The 25,618-nt window shown below is 43.3% G+C and overlaps 1 protein-coding gene and 2 pseudogenes across 3 annotated transcripts; 1 reads left to right on the top strand and 2 right to left on the bottom strand.

The window, feature by feature from the left end:
- The first annotated feature begins 3,955 nt into the window (after positions 1–3,955).
- LOC127773103 (uncharacterized) lies at positions 3,956–8,690 on the top strand. Of its 3 annotated transcripts, none has more exons than XM_052299119.1 (8): positions 3,956–4,098; positions 6,278–6,398; positions 6,492–6,923; positions 7,014–7,154; positions 7,245–7,508; positions 7,583–7,916; positions 8,003–8,110; positions 8,197–8,690. In XM_052299119.1, exons 5-8 carry the CDS (start codon positions 7,386–7,388, stop codon positions 8,529–8,531), a joined length of 900 nt encoding a protein of 299 aa, XP_052155079.1. In that variant the 5' UTR covers positions 3,956–4,098; positions 6,278–6,398; positions 6,492–6,923; positions 7,014–7,154; positions 7,245–7,385; the 3' UTR covers positions 8,532–8,690. The 3 variants fall into 3 exon arrangements, with proteins under 3 accessions (XP_052155079.1, XP_052155078.1, XP_052155080.1); XM_052299118.1 differs by having other exon boundaries at positions 6,486–6,923; XM_052299120.1 differs by lacking the exons at positions 6,278–6,398; positions 6,492–6,923.
- A 1,072-nt stretch (positions 8,691–9,762) lies between these two features.
- On the bottom strand, positions 9,763–11,164 carry LOC127772796 (uncharacterized; annotated as a pseudogene).
- Positions 11,165–14,484: 3,320 nt separating this feature from the next.
- Positions 14,485–24,839, bottom strand: LOC127773378 (cation-chloride cotransporter 1-like; annotated as a pseudogene).
- Positions 24,840–25,618: the final 779 nt, after the last annotated feature.

Genomic DNA, 25,618 nt, shown 5'->3' with positions numbered 1-25,618 from the left:
TGATGATGATTAGAGCAAGTTTAATAGGACAGCTAACCGTTGGCTACAAATCATCTATAATCAATTTAATAGCTAATTTATACAATAGTTACCTCTAAACGTATACTAGATAATCAATATCTGGTCTCACCTATCATATACGTATGCGTCTTGGAGTCCGTGTTACAGCTGGCTATAAATCTGTAGCCCGCATTCTTATCTCTCCTCTTGTATCTTCTTAAAATATGTTTATAGCTGGTTTATAGATTGCTATTGTCTCTTTAAAAATATGTTTATAGCGCCACGAGGAGTCGAGGCGGCGGCAGCGGCGGCATTGACAATACGACGGAGGTCAAGGGCAACGAGTTGCTTGCTATTTCCCGGCCGGCGTGGCGTCCTGCTTGCACGTACGATCTACTGCCCAACCTGCGCGACATCCCCTCATGTAGCATAACACCACAGCCAAGCAGCACAGGTAAATCAATCTCTTTGCTCTCTAACTAGTCTGTGTTCAGTGTTCAGTTCAGTTTTATTTGATTATTATCACCGCAGCAAATTTATAGTAAATCAATTCTTTATTTTAGGCATACAAAGGACAACTAATTTCCAAGGATGGAGAATCAAACATTGCATAATTTTTACCTACGAAGGATCCAACAAATTATAACAACATGCCGGGACACGTTTTAGATCCTAGTGAAATTGTTTATCTGTGTTTATAATTGGAATTATAATGCTAAACTTTATATTTAATTTGATCTGTAGGCCACTGATGGATTTTTTATGTATTTATGCCATCATATTTGATTAACACGTTACCGACAGTTGATATTTCAACTCCTTAGTTTATTTTTCTTATATGTACAAAATTTAAATTATGTTTGCATGAGACCGACGAATGTATATTTTTAGTATGTTTTTTATTGCATTATGGGTTGAACATAATACATTAAAAGCACTCCTCTATTTTTATTCTAGATACGCAGCTGCATATGATATAGTGTTATTTAGTTTAAACTTGAATATAATTAAATGAATTAATATATTTTTTAAATGAACTTTTTTAAATATTTCTAATAAATGTTATCAATTAGTAGTTTAGAAAACATGCACGCGGAATACAAGAAGTACTCTTCACCAATGTGTTTCTCTCGAACGATCCCTTTGTATGTAAGACCGAGCTAGTCCTTGTTCGATCTGTCCCTTTTTTTTTTTGTTGCTGATGTGTTTGTACATTATCTCTACCACTGATTTTCCTTAAAAATACATGCATTATGCACTGCTGGCCAATTAATGGCATTACATCTATATATGCGTAACCACTGACTAATTACTTGTTTGTTGATCAATTATACGAGTAACTAATAACTTGTTTGATCTTCAGATGAAGCTTTTGCAACCTTGTAAAGCGTCCGGTGCTTACAACTGATCTAAGAGCATCCCCAGGAGCTCATCTATCCGGTACTCCATCGGCATTTTGGCGTATAGGAGCGAAAAAACATGGTCTAGGAGATGCGCCATCCAATGCACCAACTTTGGCGGATCACCAAAAATGGAGAAAGAAATGCCAAATTTAGTCTTTCTCTCTCCTCACGCCATCCCCAAACTAACGCTCCCATCCGGTTCTCCTGCTCCCATCCGGATCGAGCATGAAGGGAGAAGGAAGAGGGAAGAGAGGACGCACCGGTGGCTACCTTCGCCATCCGACCACCGTCGGCCAACGGAGGGGAGGGGAGGGGAGGAGAGACTTAGTGGATCTGGCGGCGGAGGCTCGGAGTAGAGGCGGAGGCCCGCCCGCTGCCGGCTGCTGTTCATCTGCCGCGACACCGCCGCCTGTGCCCCGTGTCGCTCCTCCACCTTGCGAGCCTGCCTCCCGCATCCGTCGCTCCTCCGCCCGCGACCCCGCCGCCGCGCCTCGCCGTCCGCTCGCCGCCGCCTGCCTCCTCCGCCCCTCGTCCGCCGCGCCTCGCCCGCCCGCCGCCGCGCAGAAAAGAAGAGGAGAGCAGTAGAGAAGAGAAGAGGAGAGAAGAGGAGAGCAGAAAAGAGTAGTAGTAGCTGGCCGGCATTCATTTTATTTGTGTTGCTATGATTCACTCAATTCAAATATATCAATTAAAAAATTACCAGTTAAAATTATCACTGTTAAAATTTACTCATTTCGAAATTTTATCACGATAAATAACACCGTTAAAATTTAGTTGTTCAAAATATATCCCTTACAAATACAAATATAATGTTAGTTGAAAGATATTACTAAAATACTGGAGGATGTGATATGGATGATTTTTTGGAGTAGGAAGGGATATGAATGAGGAATCTGTTTTGATGGCCATCCATATGCGCATATGGAGGATGAGATTTAGATGAGCTCCTGGGGATGCTCTAACAACCGGGCCCGAGGCCCCGAGCGTCAATTAGGGTGCGTTTGGTTCACGGTCAAGGCTAAATGAGATATGGCGATCCAATTTTTTGTTTGGTTGGGTGAATATGGCGATACAGTTCTTGTTTGGTTGCAGGGATGAAGGTAGATTTGATGATCTAATTTTTTGTTTGGTTCGAGGGAGTAGGGTGGATGAGCAGGTGTGGTCACCTCTCACTTAGAGAGGGTGAGTATACCCCCATCAAATTCATATATACTACAAATCACAAATTCCCCAACAAATCACAAATTCATATATATATATATATATATATATATATATATATATATATATATACACACACACACACACACACACACACACACACACACACACACACAACTACAAATCCACACACAGAGAAAAAGAAAAGAAAAATAACAAAGAAAAAAGGGGGAAAAAAAGAGAAGGCCTCCGAGCTCGCCACCGCCGCCCTCGCTTCCTGCCGCCGCCGCCTCCGGGCTCGCCATCGCCCCTCTTCCCGCTCGCCGTCGCTCCCTCTCCCGCGTCGGGTGCCAAGCTTTCTTTTCACCGCCGCCGAGCTCGCCGCCGCCGCCCTCGCATCCTGCCGCCGCCGCCGCCTCCGGGCTCGCCGTCGCCCCCTCTTCCGCCTCGGCCGCCAAGCTCGCCTTCTGCCGCCGCCGAACTCACATCCCGTGCCGCTGCCGAGCTCGCCTCCCGCCGCTGCCTCCGACTTCCGGGCTCACCGTCGACCCCTCTTCCCGCCGCCATCGAGCTTACCTTCCGCCATCATGGCTATCGCCTCTCACGCTGGTCGCCGCCCTCGCCGCTTGCACCAGCCGCTATCTCACTCGCGTCGTCGTCGTTCTCGCTCGGAGAGGGGTGACGCGACCCGCCTTTGGTCGCTTGCTCGGCTCGCCCGAGGCTCGGGCGGCTGCATATGGCCAAATTGGCCGAATCCCTCCATCCAGCATCTGGAGGGAATATTCCCCTCCGGACCACCCAATCCCACTTTCGCCCAGCAACCAAACATCCGCAAAAAATGAGCCGCCATATCCTATCCACCTAAAACCCTCCATCCAAGCACATCCTTACAAACTCACAATGCATGCATCCAAAATTCTTGCAAAGAAGGTGGCCCGACATTATGCAAAGAAGCCCTTATTTTGGGTGGGTCGCTACCATCCTAGATTGTTTCCATTTGAATTCCACCCGATTCTTACATAATACTCGAGTGGATCTCTAGCTCATTCCGAATAAATTCCAGCTCAATTTATACTCTACGAGAAGAAGGGGAAAAAAAAGAAGATCAGCCCATGATAAAATCAAATAATTTTAGGGCCATTTCAGAATCATGCAAGGGTCGGTGGTCAGTCCACAGTTCAAAAAAAATTCATACGAGGCCAGACGGGGCAGCCAAACGCCGTGAAACCGGATATGCCGATGCAGCTGCCGCGCGCACAGCGCAAACGGAGAATTGAATGACAACGGCATCCTTGTGATGACGCCGTGATCCCACGCACCCGGGCCCACATGCCAGTGACACAGAATGGACGGGGGACGCGTCCGCGGGCAAACCAGAGCTCACGCAACCGCGGTGTGCTTCGCTTCTCCACGCCACGCCACGCGCGCGCCTCTCGCCGCCTCCGCCGCGGCTTGCTTCCTCTCCGGCTAGGGTTTCCACGGCGATCATCACCGGCGACGAGGGCCGCGGGGGAAGCTGTCGCGACGCGTTCCGGTGAGCTCTCTCTCCTCTCCTCCCGTCCCGGTCTCCCGGAGTTGCTTGCCCGTAACGCTGCCCTGGTACTTAGCTTGTGGGGATTGGGGGGGTTTTGGGGTTTTGCTCCGCCGCGCGAGGAGAGGGCAGTTTAGCGGCGGCTAACCGCCCCGCGCCGCCGCCGCCATCGATCCTCCTCGCCGCCCTCTGTGTCCTCCTGTTACGATTCCACTTGGCTTCCATCAACCAACAACAAGCACAAGGGGAAATACTCAAATTCCAACACAAGCTATGAAGTATTTGAGATACAAATTAGAGAAGGAATAGAATCATAGACAGGGGATCAGCAATCTACAATGGAAGAAGAAGCAAGAGGTTGGGAAATCAGAGAATTGGAGCTTGAGGAAGGGGAGCACTGGGGAAGAAGGATACTAGGCATTTGCCTCTGTTCATTCATTCGATGATCCCCACTACTGCAGCTCTGTTTCCTTGTCCACAAGCCGATGCAAATGATCCACCTTGATCCCAGGGTACATGTGTCATGATTTTTGTACATAACAATAGGTGCACTTGCTCTTGATGAATTTGGTTTCCTCTACAAGCAGACTCAAATATCATCTTGTGAACAGCATCAATAGCTTCTAGTTGCGAGTGATACTGGGTAATTGTCACTTGTCCAAGTAGATTAACCTTATAATCTAGTTGCACCCACTTAATCAACAAATATGTGCAATTCGGATCCATTAGTGCTACTGACCTTTTCATTTTGAGAAAGGCATGTATCTGTTCACTGGTAGTGGAGTTGATCAACACATCCCCCTTATTCATTTTGTCGCTTTGCAATCGAACCAATTCAGTGGTCATCAGAAATCCAGCCCAACCAGGGAAGAGTGAAATTGCTAGCTTCCAAACTGAGATGGACTGCACCAAGTTGCAGCTGCTCCCTTTGTAACAATAGCTCATAGTTTGCCCATGTTGATAGCATCGAAGAATAAGCTCAGATGTACATAGCAATATTGCATCCCAAGAATTGGCAACCGACAGCCATAACACCTTGTTTGTATATTCTTTTCTAAGAACTTTCTCATTTTTCCATAACACCAGTTTCCCTTGAGATATACGCTTCCAGGAAAAATTCATTCCTTGTCCTTCTCTAGCCAATGAATTGAATGCCTCAATCTTGCATTGCTCAGGAGGAGGCCAAGGTCGCAACTTGACCAACTCCTTTGTTAAAGCCAATATTATCTCTAGAAATATATCTGATTCATCCATCATACTAACAAGAGAGAGAAATGATAGTTGCAGTAGTTTGGGTTCTAGCAGCACTTCAAACCCATTAATGAAACTACCCCAAAAATGGGCATGCGGTGAAGATCTTGAGAGCTTTTCAATACACTTGATCACAAATCTAATGGACCGCATCAAAGCAGGAGAAAACAACAGCCATATCTTCACATCTGATGAAGCAAAAGTCCATTTGTTTAATGCTAATAGAATCAATATAGTATCATCTATCAGACCATTGATGTTGCTATGGGCATTTTGAAAATTTAAGCTGTCCAGGAGTATATGACCCCCAGGACTGATATTGCCATCAATTAACAAGTAGTCATAGAACATTAAATCTTGTGGTGGCCATGGCCTAAAAGAGATCATCCCTGCCATTGCCCAGAATATCAACCCTTTGCATTTAGTTTGGGGAGAAGATGCCCATTGTTGAATAATATTGACCACCAAACTTCCAATGCCTTGTCCTGGATCAGGCGATGGCTTCAATTCTCTACTCCTTGACAAGCCACTTCTTTTGGCATTTAGCTGTTGGTGCTCAATTAACAGACAACCAACAAGGACAGAAAGAGCTGGTGGTGGCCAGGGCTGTAAGAGCTTCACCACCATGCCTCCGCTGCCTTGATTGAACCATATATCCGGCGATGGCAAGAATCAAAAATCCAGTGAAACTGCCGGTCTCCAGGGAGGTACTACTGGTGGTCTAACTGTGAATTCTGCCCCCGAGACAAAATCATCGTAGCAGACCGTGGTAAACTCGACACAATCATCGGTGACCATACCACCGCCATCACCATCAACCTTTTCCTTTTTGCTTTTTGTCAAACCCTTGGTTGGTTTCACTTGCACCATACAAAGCTTGTTAGTGTTGATAAGTTGAGTTGAATACTTCCACATTTTTTGCAATTTTCAGGGACTGGTTCAAGGTTCTTAAGAACCACGCCATGCAGGCGGACAGAAATCCATGTTTTTTCTATGCCGTCCCTGGTTACTTCGATTATCGTGCAGAGAACAGACCCCGTCATAGAGAAAGTGTATGTACACAGCATATCTCCTGATTATTGTTGGAATAATTTATTTTATCCATTGCCTGGTCAGTGATAATCATTCTCCCTTGATAGGACCAGCGCGCTGATGGTACTCCATCCACATACCAGTATGAGGATGATGTTCTATGTCCTGAAATGCCAAATCATGTAGAAGATTATGGAAGTTTTGCTGGAGCACAGAGGTATCTTGTACCATCTGCCGTAGAGAACAGGCAAACTGACTCTCTACGCATGGGCTGTTTGGCTGCTCGCGTTGCGGCTGCGCCACAGCCAACAGCAACAATGTTGCGTGGAGCAAGGCAGTGGCAAACATCAGCAGCCACAGCAACAAACCAACCACCTGAACAGTGTGGCATGACACATACTCAGTATGTCCGATCCAATGCGAGTTCACTGAAGATGTTCCAGGATGGTGAAACGCTTGTAGGGGGCCAACAAGATAGAGATTCTTTGAAGAGACAGACAGCATATCGTAGCATGAGTCTTGGTGAATCATCTAGCGCTCCACATGTACTGCCTAACTTTCTATTTCAATTTTGTGCATTGTTCATATTTCTGTTTTTACATTGTTTCTTATTTATAAATATTTGTTATTCTCAGGCAACAAGTTCAATCCTAGGAGAGATTCCAAAACCATTGAGAAACACACATCTTGTAGGGGGGCAACAAGATAGAGATTCTTTGAAGAGACAGACAGCAGATTGTAGCATGAGTCTTAGTGAATCATCCAGTATTCCATAGGTACTGCTTAACTTTCTATTTCAATTTTGTGCATTGTTCATATTCATGTTTTTACATTGTTTCTTATTTATAAATATTTGTTATTCTCAGATAGCAAGATCAATCCTAGGAGAGATTCCAAAACCATTGCGATACACACCTCAGTATAACCGGGCTGACTTGGCAGTATTGTATAAGGAAGCAATCTTTTTTGTGCTTCAGGCATATAATGAGGAGGTTATTCATCTGTCCATGAGGCATGACATGTTATGGACCTGTTCTGTTGGCAATCATACTCTTGACAATGCATTTCAACTTGCCCACCAGATATGTGCCCAAAAGAACTGCAAATGCCCAGTTATACTCTTTTTGAAGGTGAGTTCTTGATCTGATTTGTTCAACCTTTTGTCTTAAAACTTAGATTATGATTCTAAAATTAGGATTTACAGGTGGGTAAGGATTCCTTTTTCCGTGGAGTTGCAGAAATGGTCAGTCCCATCTACCATCAAAAGCATTGGTTTGAGAGTTGTGAAGACCTCTCAGGAAGCTTCCATGTGAGGTGGCACATCGTAAAAGATGTGCCTACTTCCGTGTTGTTTACAAAGGATGAGAAGGAGAAGTTGTTTGAGCATGTTCCTTATTCCATGCTATGGCATGTTCCTTATCCAAAGGGAACAAGCATGTTCCACACTTTCAGAGATTACCCAAACCATCGACCTCCTCATCTGAGTAGATCTGTGAAGTTGGAGGAACCAACAAAGTTAAGGATTCCTAAGTACAGAAGTAAGGTTCTTCCCTTTCCATGCTTTCAATGTCAGTAGGTTCATTGACTGTTCCTAATGTGCTTGTTGAAATGCAAACTCTACCAGTGGAGAAGAAGGCTGGTTCAAGCTGCTCTCCTGCTATGAATTCAAAAAGAAAGGAAGATTCTTCAAAGTTGGAGGAACCAAAAGCATCCAGGACTCCTGAGTACAGAAGTAAGGTTCTTCTCTTTCCGTGCTTTCAATGCCAGTAGGTTCATTGATTGTTCCTAATGTGCTGGATGAAACACAAACTCTACCAGTGGAGAAGAAGGCTGGTTCAGGCTGCTCTCATGCGCTGAACTCAAAAGGCGAGGAAGAATCCTCAGGACGTTTGGGAAAAGAGCCACAAGCATCAAGGGCTAATGATCCGGTGCTGCTACCAACACCAAAGAGTAGAAGCCAAGGTTCATTCACAGTAGGGTCATTGACGGTTCCTGTTGGGCTCAATGAAAAGAAACCTCAACCAGGGGAGAAGGCGGCCAGTTCAAGATGCTCTACTGCTTTCAACTCAAAGCGAGGGGAAGATTCGTCCGGATGCTCGTCTGTGTCTGTGCCCATTGGGGCGATGATGATAAATGTAAACCTATTAGACTAGATTGAAATGGAGGCCTGTGGCCAGCTTATCCCTATTAGGGACCCATTTAGTAGTAAAAACTGAGATGTTAATGAACCATATGCAAAGATTGAGATGGAGTAACAGCATGTTATTCAGGTGGTGTAAGCTCGTTTTGAGTATGGTTGGATGGAATAAGCTGCTGAGTACACTACAGATATGCTGCTCTGCTGTTCGGAGAAGGAAGAGTAGCACATGTACCCTGAAAATAGGTATTCATAATCAACAATACCCCAGAGGTCGTTTATAGAAGGTATAGAGTACCCATAAAAATCAATTGTTAGATTTATTATATTAAGTACTAATATATTACACTAAGGCCACGTAAAAGCGCCCAAATATAAAGGGGAGACCCCACAAAGAGAGCATGCTCCAACTCATTATTTTGGAGATGAAACAATTCATTAGCAAATTAGTGCATCACTGCACTATAGTCTATGATAAACGAGAATGAAGGAAACAACTCACAATAACAATGTCCCATGAGAAAATTAGCCCAAAGATTCTTCTGGTTTCATCATGTCTTATCCTCTAAAGGAAGAAACAAGGAATATTTTTGAAGACAGGTATACCATATGATTTACTCCCTCCATTACACAACCACCCTTAATCCAAAGACCAAGAAACAATTACTATCATCTCCTAGTTTGGATCACCCTAATAAATATAATGCATATATCCAATGGAATTAGAGATCTTGAGGGTGGAGGATTTAAAAAAGTAATAATTTAATGGAGAAGAGGTCTTAATTAATTGTTTGCATACATCCATGCCTTATATTATGGAATATTAAAAAAATAGTTGTACCTTATATTATGGAATGGAGGGAGTATCGGGTAATCCTGAAACATTGAAAGGATTTTTTTTTCATATATAGTGTTACTGAATATACTTATTGCATGCAAATGGATTTGTCATTGTCAGTAAGTCTAGAAATTTATGAAGAAAGAATCCAGGGAACATATATCCTTATTTTTACAGGATTCTGGGAAAGGAAAAAAAAGGGGTTAATTTGATCCATGCCACTGCAATTTTGTCTATTTAGAAAAATGCTATTATAATTCGTGTATTGGTAACCATGCCACGAGAATTTTTCAAACGGAATTGCTAAATATTTGTTGACAGATTTTTGATGGCTAAATCTTTCACTTTCTAAACCGTTGGATGTGTTCTAGATTCATGCTAACAGTTTAATACGCATCAAGATATGTGCTTTTAGGAAGAAAAACAAAATCATATTTAGAGATGATCCTGTGACCTCATGAGATGAAGGCGTGACTGCCCCATTGGGCTACTATATTTTTATAATCTAGTTTGAATTTACATCTTACTTATACTATAATTAACATGCTAGTTTCATATGTAATTATAGTGCAAATATAGTGTAATTATGAAAATTACATTGTAATTATGTTACAGTTACATTTGACAGATTTTTAGACTAATTTTCAGTCGAATGTTGTATAGATAGTCCCTTTTTCAAAATCGGTGATATGCCACTGCCGTCGCGTTTCCATCCCCCCTGCCTTTTCCGTCTTCTTTCACTGTTGTAGTGTTGTTCACTCCGGCAAGTTTAGCGCCGGGAGCCGTACGTATGGCAGGCGGCGCTCGCCGGCGGCGGCGGGGATCTACTCGGCGCCAGCGTCCTTGGCCTACCCAGCGGCGGAGGCGTCGCTCGTCCACCCGCTCGCCGCGCGGAACAAGGCCCGCGCCGCCGCCGCACTGGTGCAGGCATGGCGCGCCCGCCGTTGGCCTCACCATGGCCGTGCCTGCCATGGCTCCCTTCCCCGTGCCCCCGCCCATCGCCCCCATCCCAGCCCCTCCTCTGCGAGCCCCACGCCCGCCTCGGCCGCCGCCGTCGCCATCGCCTCCACCTCCGCGGCAGGAGGAGGAGGGGGCGGCGGTAAGGCTGAGTACGAGGTCTCCGATGACCACCGCGCTGCGCGGGAGCGCCATGAGCGCGCGGTGCAGGAGCTGCTCCAGCGCCGCCGCGCCTTCTCCATGGCCGTGCCTACCAACGACTTCGTCGTGTGGGCGCGCCTCCGCCGCCTCGGCGAGCCCGTCACGCTCTTCGGCGAGCGCGAGATGGAGAGCCGGGACCGCCTCTGCGCCCTCATGGTCCGCCTCGAGGCCGACGGCCACCTCGACCGCCTCGTCCGCGCGTGGGAGGAGGAGCAAGGCGACGCGGGCGCCGAGGAGGAGGAGGAGCTGACCGCGACCGTCTGCCGCCGGCGCACGGCAAGGCTGCGCCTGGCACGGACCGAGATCTGTGCCAGGCAGCGGCAGTGAACTCTGGTCACCCCAGTCGCTCCCTGTCCACAGCCGGATCGGAGTCAAGGTCAACCAGGGGCCGCCCCCATTGCTGCTCCTCGTCCACAGCCGACGTCCCTGTCGTCGGCGCATAGAGGGGTCGAGGTCGACCGGGGCGTCGCGTAGGAGGACAGCGGCCGCCGGATCTGGGTCGAGGTCGACCGGGGCTAACGGTCGCACGGTGGGCATGAGGGCGAACTCCGGCCGCCCCTGTCGTTGCTCCCACCGCCGCCGCCAGTTGCCGCCGCCGCAGCCGCCCTCGCGCCGCCTCTAGCTGCGTCGGCCATGGCGCGATGGCCACGAAGATGGAGAAGGAAGGAAGAAGACGGAAATGGAGAGGTTGGATGGAAAAGGTGACGTCAAGGGTATAGTTCTAATTTTGTAAAATTAGAATGGCACGGTTACAAATAGGTAAATTATAATGATATTTTTCTGAATAGGTAAAATTACAGTGGCATGGATCAAATTAACCTAAAAAAAAACTCTTTTTCTACATGGAAAGGAATTCCTGAAAGTAAACATTAGAGCAACGGCCAGAATCAAAATGTCACGTACACTGATTGTCACCACCCTTGCAAGATCAAATACATGCGCCTTGTTACAAACATAACACCAAAAATCACAAGCCCTTTTTCGTAATACTAGCACACAAGGATCACATGTAAATATGATTTAGATGGATGGATAGTAGCCAACAAACCAGTGTTACATGAAAACAAACAGATGTAAACACAAAGCAAATTAAATCAGACTCCCAGTAGGAGAATTCACAGCAACAGGCTCTAAATGACATAAATACTTGCTTAGTCAGTCATCTTCCTCCTCCTCCACATCTGGAGTGTTAAAATAAAGATCCCAACATTTCTTGGACCATTCTTGAACATCAGCCATGTATGAGTGGTAGTCTTCATCAACCTCAATGTAGCCTTTCTTTTCGTACTCGTTCCTGAATTCGGCAAGTCCCTCCTGGAGGGAGGGCTCTGTCTCCTCGTACAAGGCGGCAATGTCATCCAGGAGTTCCCTGGTCTGCTTGATCCACTGCGGCGTCAGCACCGGATCGTCGTCGGAGACGACGGGGTCGACGCTTCTCAGCGTGTTGTACTCCTCGAATCCGACGGGAGGCTTCCTCTGCTGCGAATAGGAGAGCACCCACTGCACCAGGCTGTCCGGCATCCGATCCATCTTCCCATTCCCCGGAGCTGAGGAGGCACGCGTCTCTTCCCGCATGGCGCCGCCGCCGCCGCCGCCGTCCGCCGGCTTCTTGGGCTTGGGGTTGGCTGTGCGCCGGCCACTCTTCCCCTTGCCCTGCTCAGCGGCCTTCGCCGCCTTCCTCGATGTGCGCTGCTTCTGCTGCTTGGGCGGCGAAGCATCCAGGTCGTCGTCGTCCAATGCCTCCTCCTCCAGAGCCATCGCCATCGCCATGTACTGCCTCATCGCCATGGAGATTCCTCTCCAATCCAAGCAAGCGGAGTTGGAAATATTTGGAACCCTAGCTCCTTTCGATTTGGGGGCGATGCGGCGGAGGAGGCGTCTTGGACTTTAAAAAGGGTAGGAGGAATCACAGTGAGCCCAAGATGGAATCGGCAAAACTGGCTTGCCCCTCTCCTTCTCCGATTCTAATTGGGCCTAAGGCGAAAACTCCGAATTACTATAGCTTTTTTTTTTTGGACATTTTACACATTTGAATGAACTCTTTGAATTAGAGAAAATCAGGGAGATGTTTACTCCACCGTCCGTTGTTTACTACTGTCATCATATTATAAATTGTTTTGTTTTTTTTCTGAGTTAATCTTTTTTCTAGTTTTTTTGCGGCGCACGAGACACCCAAGTGTTCTAAGGATTTTTGAATACTCAGTCGTTGAAGCCAACAAGTTAATGAACTTATCTGCCGTGCAATATATCTTCTGAAATTTTGTGAGAATGTAATAACAATCTACCTGATTGCAAGGCCAAAGAATCCTGTAAACCTACCATTATACTGCAATCTTTTTATGCTGGCTTGGCTACCAGCTTTTTACTTGGATATCAAATAGCCATTTTGTTTAAGGATACAAAATTGAAAATATGTAAGATTAAATTCCTTTTTACTCCACAGGAAGGAATGATGGACCACTTTCTCCAAATGCACCAGACTGGTGCCTGGTTCCATTTAATCCTGCTAAGGTGGTTATTTATATCTTTTATACTATCATTAACCACCGGTCCTCAAAATAAATTTACAGCCGATTCAATCCTCTGTTGACATAACCAATGTTAACCAAATCTGGATTTTGAGATTTTCTAATGATTGATCGATTGTTCCCGTTTCCTGTAGGCAAATGAGAAAAATAACCTCTTTTATTGGTTTTGCGGTACACAATGACTTACTTTGTTGGATACTACTTGGATTGCAATTGCAAGGTACCCATGAACTATGCTACTATACCTTCTTAAGCACATACTTATCTTTAGAAATCATTTACCTTGAGCGAAATAGAATTTTGAAACGCAAATGATATTTCCAGACTTCTCTAGCCTTTGCTTCTGTTCCTTGCGTGCATGTTTTATGCTACTAACTGGTGGTGTATCTGGATTTGTAAGTTTGAGTGTTGAGACTATTTCTGGATATTGTAGACCTGTCGGCTCACGATTATTGACAATAAGCTCTGTCGAATTTTACAAAGTGACCGAGGGCATCCCTCGGCGCACAATGACAAAAGTGATTACGAGCTACAGTTACAGTGTTTTTTTTTTTTTTGGTCTCAATCAGCTGGATCATTGAACAGATATATTGATTTCGTCCTTGATCTCCCTGAAGAGCAGTCCTCTGAATACTTTCCTGTAGAGCAGCCTGAAAGCCATTCATTCTATTCCACTGGATGGATGGGGGCGCTTATAGCAGTATGTTCTTGCAGCTTGTGAGCTGTTCCCTGCTCTTTGCAAGGGTTTTATTGGCGGTCAGGTGAAAGTGTTTGTCTAGCATCTGCAACTAGTGGCTGCTGCTGCTGCTGCTGAAAATCTCAATCTCGCTGGTCACTTCCGTCATAATCGCCAAGAACCATTTTGGTTTGTCCTTCTCAAGCAATTAGCTGCTGCAACTCTTCCTCAGACAAACAAAAGGCACTGGCCGAGCAGAGCACAACACAAGTTCAGCTAGAGTTTCATGATTCATCCAGCCCTTTTTACAACATGGCATACAGTATCTGCAGTAGCATTTTCAAAGATAAATATTGCTTAGACAGTCGTGATTACTACTAATAAGCTTCCTTCAGTTCATCCACCTTCCTGATTAGTTCCAACTTTAGAAAGTAGTAGTAGAAACTAATGTAACTGCGCAAGATCATACAATTCATCTTCACGTACGTAACTCATCATGCTCACTGTTAATTCAAAATCTGAAAGAAAGTTTACTTATGGTACAGGTGTGCCAGCGATTATAAAGTTAACTGCCTGCCAAACTTTTGATTATAAAGTACCCCTCCGTCCCCACCCCCCCCCCCCAAAAAAAAAAATAAAAATAAAAATAAAAATCAAACCCAGGGTTTGATTTTTTTTGAGACAGGTAGTACAATACTATGCCGGAGGACCAAAACTACAAAACTTATATGACTTGCATCAAGTGCAATAATGGCGTAGTGAATCAAAGTTGAAGTCATGTACTACAGTGTTACCAATCATTTCAGTTGATTTTCACATGTCAATCAACAACATGCCAATCAGTATAAACGGCATGCCAATCACAGGCCAAGATAATGACATCTCAGTTTGCTCTTTACGTCAACTGGAAACTATAGTAAAATGTAATCACCGTTGCTACTGTGTTTCAGTGCAAAAGTTAGCGCTGCGATTCCAAAAAAAAATGTTACATGTATGGAGAACAGCAGGGCTACAAAATTTGTGGCAATTAGAGCAACTGTTTCGAAGCTTCCTACCACCCACCAATCTTCCAGGTTCACCTCCATGTCCCCTGGCAGCTGAAAAGCAATGCCTATCCAACCTCCGAGCAAATGCCAGACCCTGTTAGTGTAATGACAGGAAACGAAGAGATGCTTGAAGGTTTCGTTGGTTGATTGGCACAAGGGGCAGCTTGGCTGATGGGGCTATCCTCGTTTGCTCAAATTGTCGGCAGTGAGGCAACACTGGCGAATGGCCAACCAGATGAAGAAGTTTTACCCTTGACAGCGCTCTTGTTTGTCAAACCAACTTCCCAAAGCTAGACTTCTCCATTCCAGCATAGAGAACGTGTTATAAGTTGAAGCAGCCGACTAGTGACCGTCTTCAGTAAACTTCCACACCACCCTGTCATTTCCTTCAAGCTGCAGCTCAAGCCCTTGTATGGCATCCACACCTCCAAGTATTCCCCAATTGCCCTGTTGGAAGGTGCCCCTTGAATGTCTCTAACCCACCTATTGTTCAACAGCCCTCGGCCACTGTCAGCCGTGGTCTGCTGACATAGCAGAATAAGGTTGGCACTGAATGAAGAATGCTTCGAACCGGCAACAGTCAGTTCCTTCGCCTTTTCCTACCTCAAACTTTGTTGACACCAGGAAGATACTGCCCAAGTATTTTGCAGGACTGAAATTGGGTGAAGTCTCTCTGAGTTTGCTGCCTGAGCCTCAAAGCTTGCCCAAACAAATCCATGTCCTTGACGCCTAATCCACCCAACTCAGTTGGCAAGCAGACAATGTCCCATGACACTCTGCACTTCCTTCCCATGTCCTTGATTGCCCACTGCGATAACTGCAGCACTAAAAGGATCGATTTCAGCAGAGTCAATCTATCACCAACGGACAGCATTTTTTGCTTTCCTCCCACCACTTTCTTTGCAAGACGGTCGAGAAGAAGCTGTAGCTCAGGTTTGGTTAACCTTATAGGGACGAAGGGAGCCCCAAATAAAGTAATTGGGAACTTCTCTGTCCTGCACCAAACATATTTCTTCAAGGCTGCAGCGGAGGTAAACTTTCAGGCCTGTAGCAGCACCAAACAAGTCGAGTACGCAGAACACTTGGATTTTGCACATTTCAAATCTCTCTTTTGTGAGCAGGAGCTGAGACAGAAGAAGCATCTGCCCTCCATCAGGTCAATACTCCCATACTGTATGTTCATTAGGCCACACTCAAAAGAGAGCAGGAGCTGAGACAGAATAAACATCAATCCTCCATCTCTCACAATCCAGTAGAGGTCAACTCCCATACTGTCTCAGGTACTCATTAGGCCACTCATCAAGGCCCTTCGCAACGACAAGGGCTTTGCAATCATATATTGTGCTTTCAAATGTTGATGGTATCAGTGTCAGATTCTCACGACGCCAAATCTGAGGGAACACATTACAGTAACATTGTGCTTCAAGTTACCTAGAACCATTTACCATTGTCAGAACAATGCTGCAGAAGCCCTCAGACATTGATGGGGCAACAATGATCTCGGCGATATCCTCACAGATTTTGTACTCAATGTCAGTGTCCAGCTAACAACCAGTCTTTGCATCCTTGGGCCAGTTCATGATAATTATCATCAACAAAAATTGACATATCACGCCCCTTCTTCATACGGTTGGCAAAATCTGCAATGCTTTGGATGACAAGGTACATTTTCTGGAATTTTACTCTAAGGTCAGCAGAATATCAGAGGAACGGGGTACCAATTCTTAGGATGCACTTGGTTTGCTGTGACAATGTTAAGTGTTACAAAAAGGTAAACTCGTATAGTTTCAGATATGATATCAAATATGATAATTTAGTTTCTAAGAAGAAAGTAATACCGACTAATGATCTGAGAGTTCCCAGTGCCAATTGGAAGTATGCACTCCCCAGTCTGACCTTACCTTTTATGCTCACATAGTAATAAACAAGGCTTGCGAAGGCAAAGGGAGACAACAGTGAGTTACCTTGATAAACATGATCACTGAAAAATTGAGAGAACAATCCAAGTAAGTGGAAAGCAGTATTATAAAGACAAATTAAGGCTGCATTAAAATAGTTTTGTGCTAAAGTACGGGTTAAACAATACCTTAGTACAGTACAGATGAGAAGGTGGTTGTATTAAAATGCATAAGTGTGTCAAAAATCCTTAACAAAATAATGTACAAGAAAACGCTGATACATGTTATTGTGTCAAAATGAATTTGTAATAATAGTATATAGTCATACCAACACAAAGCAGTGCACCAAGTGATAAATAAACTCCAATGGTGATTTCTAACAAGGGCGCTCACTAGGAAGTCAAGGAAAAAGCATGACAAGTTCGCCAGCATATCACATAAGGAAAAACATTGCGATGGAGGGGATCGAAGAGGATTGGAAGGGATTGAGGGGAAATAATTCCACACCACAATAGGTGTGGAATAAATCCCCTCCAATCCCTCCCTCATGGGGATTAACCAAACAAGGCCTTAAAAAAATACAAGTTGTCAATAACCACACAGCAGATACAGATGGAAGCTGTGAAAAAAGTGGTTGAGTGAGGCTCAGCCCCTTCAGAAACTTTGAAGTAATCAAGAACTGGAAGAATGACATCATTTGCTATTGCTTCCAGTAATCTTGGAGCCCCTGTCAAACTGTGCAGTGCTGCACCTAAAGTATACAAAATAATACCAATGTAAATCACTGCTGGAGCAGGCCATGCCACTGTAGCAGTAAGAAGCCTGCAACTATTGAGGGTATTTTATGAGTTGACCAGACAACAAAATCAGTAGCATATCTGCTCATGGTATGGGAGGGAAAAATTGGTATGTATGCTAATAAAGCCATGTTATAAAAAATGTGGATGTTTAATAACAGAATAAACAAACAAAGAATATATTCAATAGTTATCTAGGTTGTACGGTACCATTACAAACATGATTATTGACTTTCCAGATATACCCCTATTCTGCCAAATTAGTTGGTTTCGGATGAAAAAGGAGCAGGTAAATTGCTCTCGTCAGACAATCATGCAGCATATACTCTGAAAAGGATCTCTTATGACAGTACCAAACAGTGTAGATCCACTAACAAAACAAGAAAAACTTTAGTATGTCCTTAATTCCTGCAACAGCCTGTAGCAGTGGCAGTGATAGTTGTACCAAATACATGAGGGCAAATTACTTTCCTTGTAGATATGAAACCCAGTAGGATAAAATGAGTAATGCCTTGATGGGATAGATCAAACAAATATGAGCACAAAGTTAATATCTATCAGTTGGAAGCTCTTCTCTTGTGGCGAAAGCTCCAAATAGAAAGACAGAGAACAGGTACCTAGCAGTTGTTGTAAGAGTTGCGGACAATGTTCCAATTGGTATTGAGCATTGTGTCTCCTACAGTGAAGCGGATCTGTTCTCTGTAACCCTTACAATGCGCAAGTAAACTGCACTGAAGGTCCCTAAATTTGAACCAAGGTTTATGAGCTTCGTTAAAGCCGGTGCAGGTATAGGAACTGCATCAAAACTTGTTCTGATGGAAGAAATAAATATATTCGTGAAAAACCTCAAGCCCAAATATTTTTCAATACATGCAGAAAATCACAAGTAATGACAAGAGAAATTCGCTTTAAAATCTTTAACTAATTATTACAGTGAGTCACTTTGGACTGGTTATCCTGTTAGTTTGGAACAATATATTTGTTTGCACATAATAACATCCTTGGCTCCTTGCAACATTATGCCTAGGTTGAATAGCGCAATGCAACAACTCACATAGAAGCATTGTTACACATATCAGTTATGGTGTGTTGGAGGAAGCAGAATGGTGCATGAGGTCATTTATGAAGTGGAAGAATAATTGCATTGGGAGTGTTAGTGAAATGTAAGGAAGACTTTGAGGAGGGCATGCCATTGCAGCCCATTAGGACCTAAAGCAGCAGTTGGCATCCCTTGAGCTTGCGGTACTGTACATGCGACTACGAATGGTACTGTTGACAGCAAATGTCTAAACTAGAGATTAGGAAGATTGATTAGTTAGCTAGGAGTATTTTCTTAATCTTAGATATGCTTCTTAAGAGCCAAGCTGTCCTATATAAGGATGGGGATGTATCTTTATTCATTAAGCAAGAAATAAACAAGAGTCTTTATCCCAACCACGCTCATTACAGGGCAACTGGGCTGGTCAAGCTGAATGGACACTAGAGTTTGTGGTGCTTCCAAACTGTAAAACGACTGCAGTATGCTCAGACTTTCCTCATAAAAGTTTCCATAAAATGACAAATTTTCATAATTTTAGAGAGTAAAAACGTACTTGAAATCCCAATATATGAAGCCATTTGGATCAGGAACTCCAGCATTGTTCGTGCATTGATATTTCTGAACCCCAGTTGTCCTTAATGTGATTATACTCAACCCAGTGATCCCCTCTAGATAGAGAAACCAACATTATAATTCATGAATAAGTACGTGTACATAATGATGATCCAATATACAAGTAAACAACAAACTTACTTGGAGAATTGTGACTTGCAGCAATGGAAACACCAAGAGAACTGTACAACGGTGAAAAGAGGACTGGAAGTCTGGAACTGACAGTTGCAACCTTGTTGATGATATTGATACCACAAAACACAATAAAGCACAGCAGTATGGTTGCAATAACACCATATACTTGAAGGACATGCAAGTTGGGTGTTGATATAGTTGCTGTGCTAGCTGTTGAGGTGCCATTTACTAACGCATTCTTGACTACTGTAACACCCTCTGCATTTAAAACAGAGCTGCAAATAAGTCCAAATAAAAATAAAAAGTGAACACTACAAGTCAAGAAAATTAACTAGTATTGCTCAGTACAGAGCATAATTAGCTGAGTCAAAAAAAAACAGAGTATTGCTCATTTACTTTCTCAACTTCTCAAGAGTCAAAAATAATTAGTTGATTCTGTTTGGCATGGTGTCATATAAGTACAGAAACAAATGGATCTTTTATTGCTATTTAGGCAATTAACATGCTAGCTTGATTTTTCAAGATAAAAGGAAGAATAGAAGTAGGCGAATGACAGAATATTGATGTTCATCTACTCAAATATAACACTAAGGCTTTTTTCCCCAAACTTAGGCCCTGTTTAGATCCCGCACAAAAATTTTACACCATATCACATCAAACGTTTGAACACCGGCATGAAGTATTAAATATAGTCTAAAAAAATAACTAATTGCACAAATTGCAACTAATTTGCGAGACTAATCTTTTGAGCTTAATTGTTCCATGATTTGACAATATGGTGCTACAGTAAACATTTGCTAATGACGGATTGAGGCTTAATAAATCCGTCTCACAGTTTACTGACGGATTCTGTAATTAGTTTTTTTTTATTAGTGCCCGAACACCCCATGCAACACCCTATATAATATCCGATATGACACGCCAAAACTTTACACACCTGGATCTAAACACCCCCTTAGTGAATGTTTTTGCCTCTTGGTATTCCTTTCCTCCAAGAGAAATTCACTTTATTTAAACAGCGAAAGGACATTCAGTATCTAGGCCCCCAGAAATGCAAAATACAATAAATATAGACATCCTTTACGTCCTAACAGACAGCTCAAAGTACAGGGAGATAATTCTGGTTTTTCTACTTTCTACTTACTGACTAGAATCACTTGTAAGTTGTACTTACCTTGAGAAAAATCATAAGGAATTGCATCCATGAAGGTTTCTGTAGCTCCTAGCACATACCTGAAAATGACAGAATAAGTTCGCAAGAGAGAGAAAAGGAGCCACATCCACGTAAGAATGCATGCAAAATTAATGAGTAATAAACAAAAGATGACAGATTGTATATTTGAAATTTCAATCAGAGTAAGAAACAATAGCTGCATCACCCAACCATTACTTATCCATCTCCCTCTATACATTTTCCTTAACAAAATAGTTTAATTCTTGACTTTTGGTATCCAAGGTTACCAAAGAATGGAGTACAGAATAAAACAATCTTTCACTTTCACCCCTTCATATTCAGCTAATTCTGTTCATCACATAATAGAGGGACTCCCATTATATTGCTTTGTTTCGAGCAGCAGGTTCAGAAAGAATGCATAATATTGCAGTGACATTGTCCATAAGCAAAAATGAAATAATGTTTGAAAACAAACCTTCAAGTTTTTACACACTTGATCCAGCAACTGCATTTCCAAGGAAGAAGCATAGCCAAATGTTAACTCCAACTTCAGGACCAAGAGCACGCCAAATGAGATAGTATGTCCCACCATCCTATGGATCATGAAAAATACATCAATGCATTGGTGGCAAAGTTTGTATACGTAGCAATGAACAAAATCAAGGAAAGCTCTAAAAGTCTCCCCAGCATTCGATCAAAATTTAACTTATCCTTCCAGATTTTGGCCATATCTGGTATCAGGTTCAACCAGTGAAATAGAAATGCAAAGATGATGGCTTAGAAGCAAAACACGGGGCATAGCAAACCTTATTCTATTAACTATTTCACATGTAGTTCTTACATTCAACATATGCTCCATTCATTGCAATGGCACTTAGGGCCACACATGTATATAGCAAAACCAGTCCATATAGATGGGACCCACATACATGTGCTTTAACTATTGCAACCTTCACAGTGTATAAAGATAGCAGGTAGTATTAGGGAGAGAGATGGAGGAGTCAAATAACATATTTTATTCTATATGGGCAGCCCATATGCATATGGGTGGCTCACCCTAAAGACCGCCATAGATACTACCCCCACAATGTAGCTAGCCTTAAGAGGTCATAAGGACCACTTTTCTACACATTATGGATGCCCTTAATGATATTCCAGTGATAAATGTGCACGCATCACAGAATGAGACTAAAACAAGTGACTGACATACACTTGCCATACCTAAAATCCTTCAGGAAATGAAAAATATTATTCAGTTGTTGAAAAATCAAAGTGCATAAGGAGATGAAAAAAAATATAGGGATAACAATTGATGAAATACCACTTCTACCTGATACAAATATCAGGGAAGGGTACAAAGGCATGTGTAGGTAATAAAGGGAATACATTGATAAGTTAATATGTCAAAACTAACTAACTAACTAACTATATATATATATATATATATATATATAAGAACATAATCTGGGAGCATGGTGAGTCATGGAATGCTCTCATGGCTATACAAAACAAATTAATACAAATGAGCATCAAATAAGGAGCTTTCACTAATGTTCCAAACAATTAAATCACAACTAAAAGACTAAATACCAGGCAAAGTACATATACTTAGAATTAAAGAATAATGTCAGCTAAGGTACATATTGGCTTCCAACATACTCCCTCCGTTTCATACTATAAGTAGTTGAGTTCTTTTATAGTCAAACTTTTTTAAGTTTGACCAAATTTATAGACAAATTTAGCAACATATACAACATCAAATTAGTTTCATTAAATGTAGCATTAAATATATTTTGATAATATGTTTGTTTTGTATTTAAATGTTGCTAAGTTTTTCTATAAACTTGGTCAAACTTAAAGAAGTTTAACTTGGAAAAAAAAATCAATACGACTTATAATATGAAACAGAGGGAGTATGTATTAACTAATTATAACATAGTCTTTTAACTCGCACAAGAGTAAAAGTAACCAATATCACAACCTAGTTTAACCTATTAGATGTGAACTGTTAACAACGAAATAAGCCAAGTCAGGGTAAAGTATAAGAAATACATTTTGCAGACAAGTAAATCATGTGTACACACAAAGGAGGGAGGTGGGCTTAGTACGCTGGTTTCAGTTATTTTCTAAACGATAACTATTTCTCAACAGCAAACTAAATCGTTTTCCCTTTCTAAAGGATAACTATTTCTCAACAGCAAACTAAATCGTTTTCCCTTAGTTCAGTACCGGAAAAATGCATGTTCATTATTGGCTGTTACACTCTAGTTACAGCTCGAAATATTCATATGCACAAATTGTCCAACCAGAAAAACCATAATCAAGCACAATATAGCTAATCCGGTAAGTCTACAAGGGCACTTTCTGATATCAGAAAGAAATAGAAGTACAAAAGAAGTCCAACCATTCAAATATCCCCAAGAGAACATCAAGGTACCTGATTTACAGTTATATCAGATCTGCTTCACTCGAATGCAGACATGAGAGGAGGGTGCAAGCAAACCAGGAAACCGACTTTCTTTGACTTCTAAATCTCATATGCATCAGGAAATCAAACAGTTAGCAACACAGGTTAGCATGCCACCCAACAGGGAATCAATAAAATGAACATTTCTAATCAAACCACTGTTGTTGTATGCAGGTGGCAACAGGCTACCTCAGCCCAGGTTGGCAGGAGTGATGGATGAGAGGCCTGGTGGCAGTGGCGAGATGGCACCTGGCAAGCATCTTGTTGTGCCTCAATGGCTTAGCTCCTTCTATTCTTTAAGCTTGCAGCCCCACATGAAGAATCAAACTTTTTGAAAGTTTGATTACCAAATTAAGGCTAGCTAAGTGTAGGGAACTAATAGACGAAGGAAGGGTGTTTGAGGACGACGAAGAAGAAAAGGGTGAGGACGAGGAAGAAGAAGAGGTGCGGACAAAGATAGCAATAGACGAAGAGAAGGGTATTTGAGGACAAAGAAGAAGAAAAAGATGAGGACGAAGAAGAAGGAAGAGTGTGAAGGAAAAGGAGAAAAGCAGAAGGAAAGGACAAGGAGGAAGGAAAGGAGAAGGACGAGGAAGAAAAGGATAGGACGAGGATGAGGAAGAAAAGGATAGGACGAGGATGAGGAAGAAAAGGATAGGACGAGGAAGAAAAGGGGAGGACATTTCAGTAACAAAACCTGCATCCAAAAGAAAACAAATCTGTCTGTTAGCAACATCCTCATCTCATCCTCACCCCAATTCATACGAAAACCAATAACATCATACTGATATCATACCTCTAAAACTTAGAGAAGTCCAATGGGGACTCAAAAACTTAGAGAAGTCCAATGGGGACTCAAAGATTTTTGGTAGACAAATAGGTTCTTCATTATGTCTACGGATAGCAGCTTGAAGAGTTCCAATAGCCTTTTTAATTCCCTGCAGCTGTTTGGTGATCCTGTCGGCAACCACTAGCGTTAGCTTCTTGGCAGCAGCTTTTAGGATATATTCTCGGCGAAGATCAGCTGTCTGATTAAATTTCTTTACAATGTCCTCATTATATGTATTCACAACGTGGTTATTGGTCATATTTGCACGAGTGAAACTGTAGGTATCCAACTCCTGCAAGAAACGGAGAGTTAATAAATAAACAACCTGAAAACTAATTACAGTACAGGCATGAACAATCCAATATAACTTAAACTGAAAGTTATCATAAGAACACAATATGTTAACAGCATATATAGTGGATTAGTGGTGATAACTCCCATCCTATGCATGCAAATATACTAATGTTATATATTAGTATCATAAATAAATATACTAAAGCAAATATATGTTATATATAATAGTATCATAAATCAGATAATCTTTCATCTAGGAAACAACATGATCTGATTTTTTTCTCATAGGTCCTATTCATTCTAGAATCCAGTTATTAACACACAAAATCAAACTATATAGATATCTGCACTTAATTGTCAGATTTGTGTCTAATCGCAACACAACTAAACCAAGCAATATCTTGTAAAACCATCCACATAGATATCTGCATTTAATTCTGTCGGATTTTGAGTCTAATCCTAAGTCCTAACACAAGGGAACCGAGCAATTTAATGTAGAATTCGAACAACAGGGGAGACAAAACAGGATGAGAAGAGAGAAATACCCTTCCGTCCAACTTCCCGTCCTTCACCAGCTTAAGCAGAACAGGATCCAGATGTGTTTGGGGAGTCGCCTCCGCCGTCTTAGATCCCCAGTTAGGGTTTCCCCTCTCGCGGTCCCAGACATCCGTGTGGTTCGTTACGATCTCCCTGCGGTCCACGGCCGCGCCAGCGCCCTCGCCCGCGATCGCGACCGCCTCCGCGGCCCGTGCCTCCCTCCGAACGCGGCGTTGCGCCCGACGGCCTACCGGCACCGCCGCCGCGGCCGCCCCAGCGCCATTTCCGCCGTCCATCGCCGGGATTGGTTTGATCGGAGTTGCGTGGTGAGGTGGTGGAGGTGGAGGTGGGAGGAGGAGGGGGTTTAGGGTTCAGGGTTTGGGCGGGTGGGTGGTGGGATGGATGAGCGAATGGGCGATCGATCTGGTCCTCGAATCCTTGCGGCAAGTTGGGCATAGGTGGCCGAATAGGTCGGCGGCCGCGGCCATGCCACCGTGTTTGGGCTGCCACCCTGGCACGCGGGCTGCCACGTCACGGCCCGTTTGTGTAGCGGGCCAGCGCGGCACGGCATGGCCCACCCCGCGAGGCACGGTCCATTTCCCTTATTTCCTATAGGAGAATAAATCTTTTTTTCCTCTCTCTCTTCTTGCTCTTTGATTGAATCTCGCATCCCTCAATCACAAAACTGGATATAACACATACTCAAACTTCAAAAATGGTGCAAATTGACTCCTTCAGTGGTTTGGTAAGCGGTTTTCTACTACTCTCTCCATTCCAAAATATAAGGCACAACCACCCTTAACCCAAAAACCAATAAATAATTATTATCACTTTATAGTTTGGATTATCCTAATAAATAGAATGCATGCACCCAATAAAATGAACGATCTTCCTCCCCCCTCCCCCTCTCTCTCTCTTCCTTCTCACTTTGCATCAGCGACAAAGGTTGGGCGACAACAACAGTAACAAGCTTTGGGACGCATGGGGGAGGAACTCGCCGCCCAGCCGCACAGGGGAGGAGTCGTCAACCAGTCGCGCGCTAAGGGAAGGAGTCGTCGGCCTTAACGTGTCCACA

The sequence above is a fragment of the Oryza glaberrima genome, chromosome 5 (genome assembly GCF_000147395.1).
Source record: "Oryza glaberrima chromosome 5, OglaRS2, whole genome shotgun sequence".
Classification (NCBI taxonomy): Eukaryota; Viridiplantae; Streptophyta; class Magnoliopsida; order Poales; family Poaceae; genus Oryza; species Oryza glaberrima.
The sequence above is the reverse complement of the archived record's forward strand: the minus strand, read 5'-3'. Positions and strand labels throughout refer to the sequence as shown.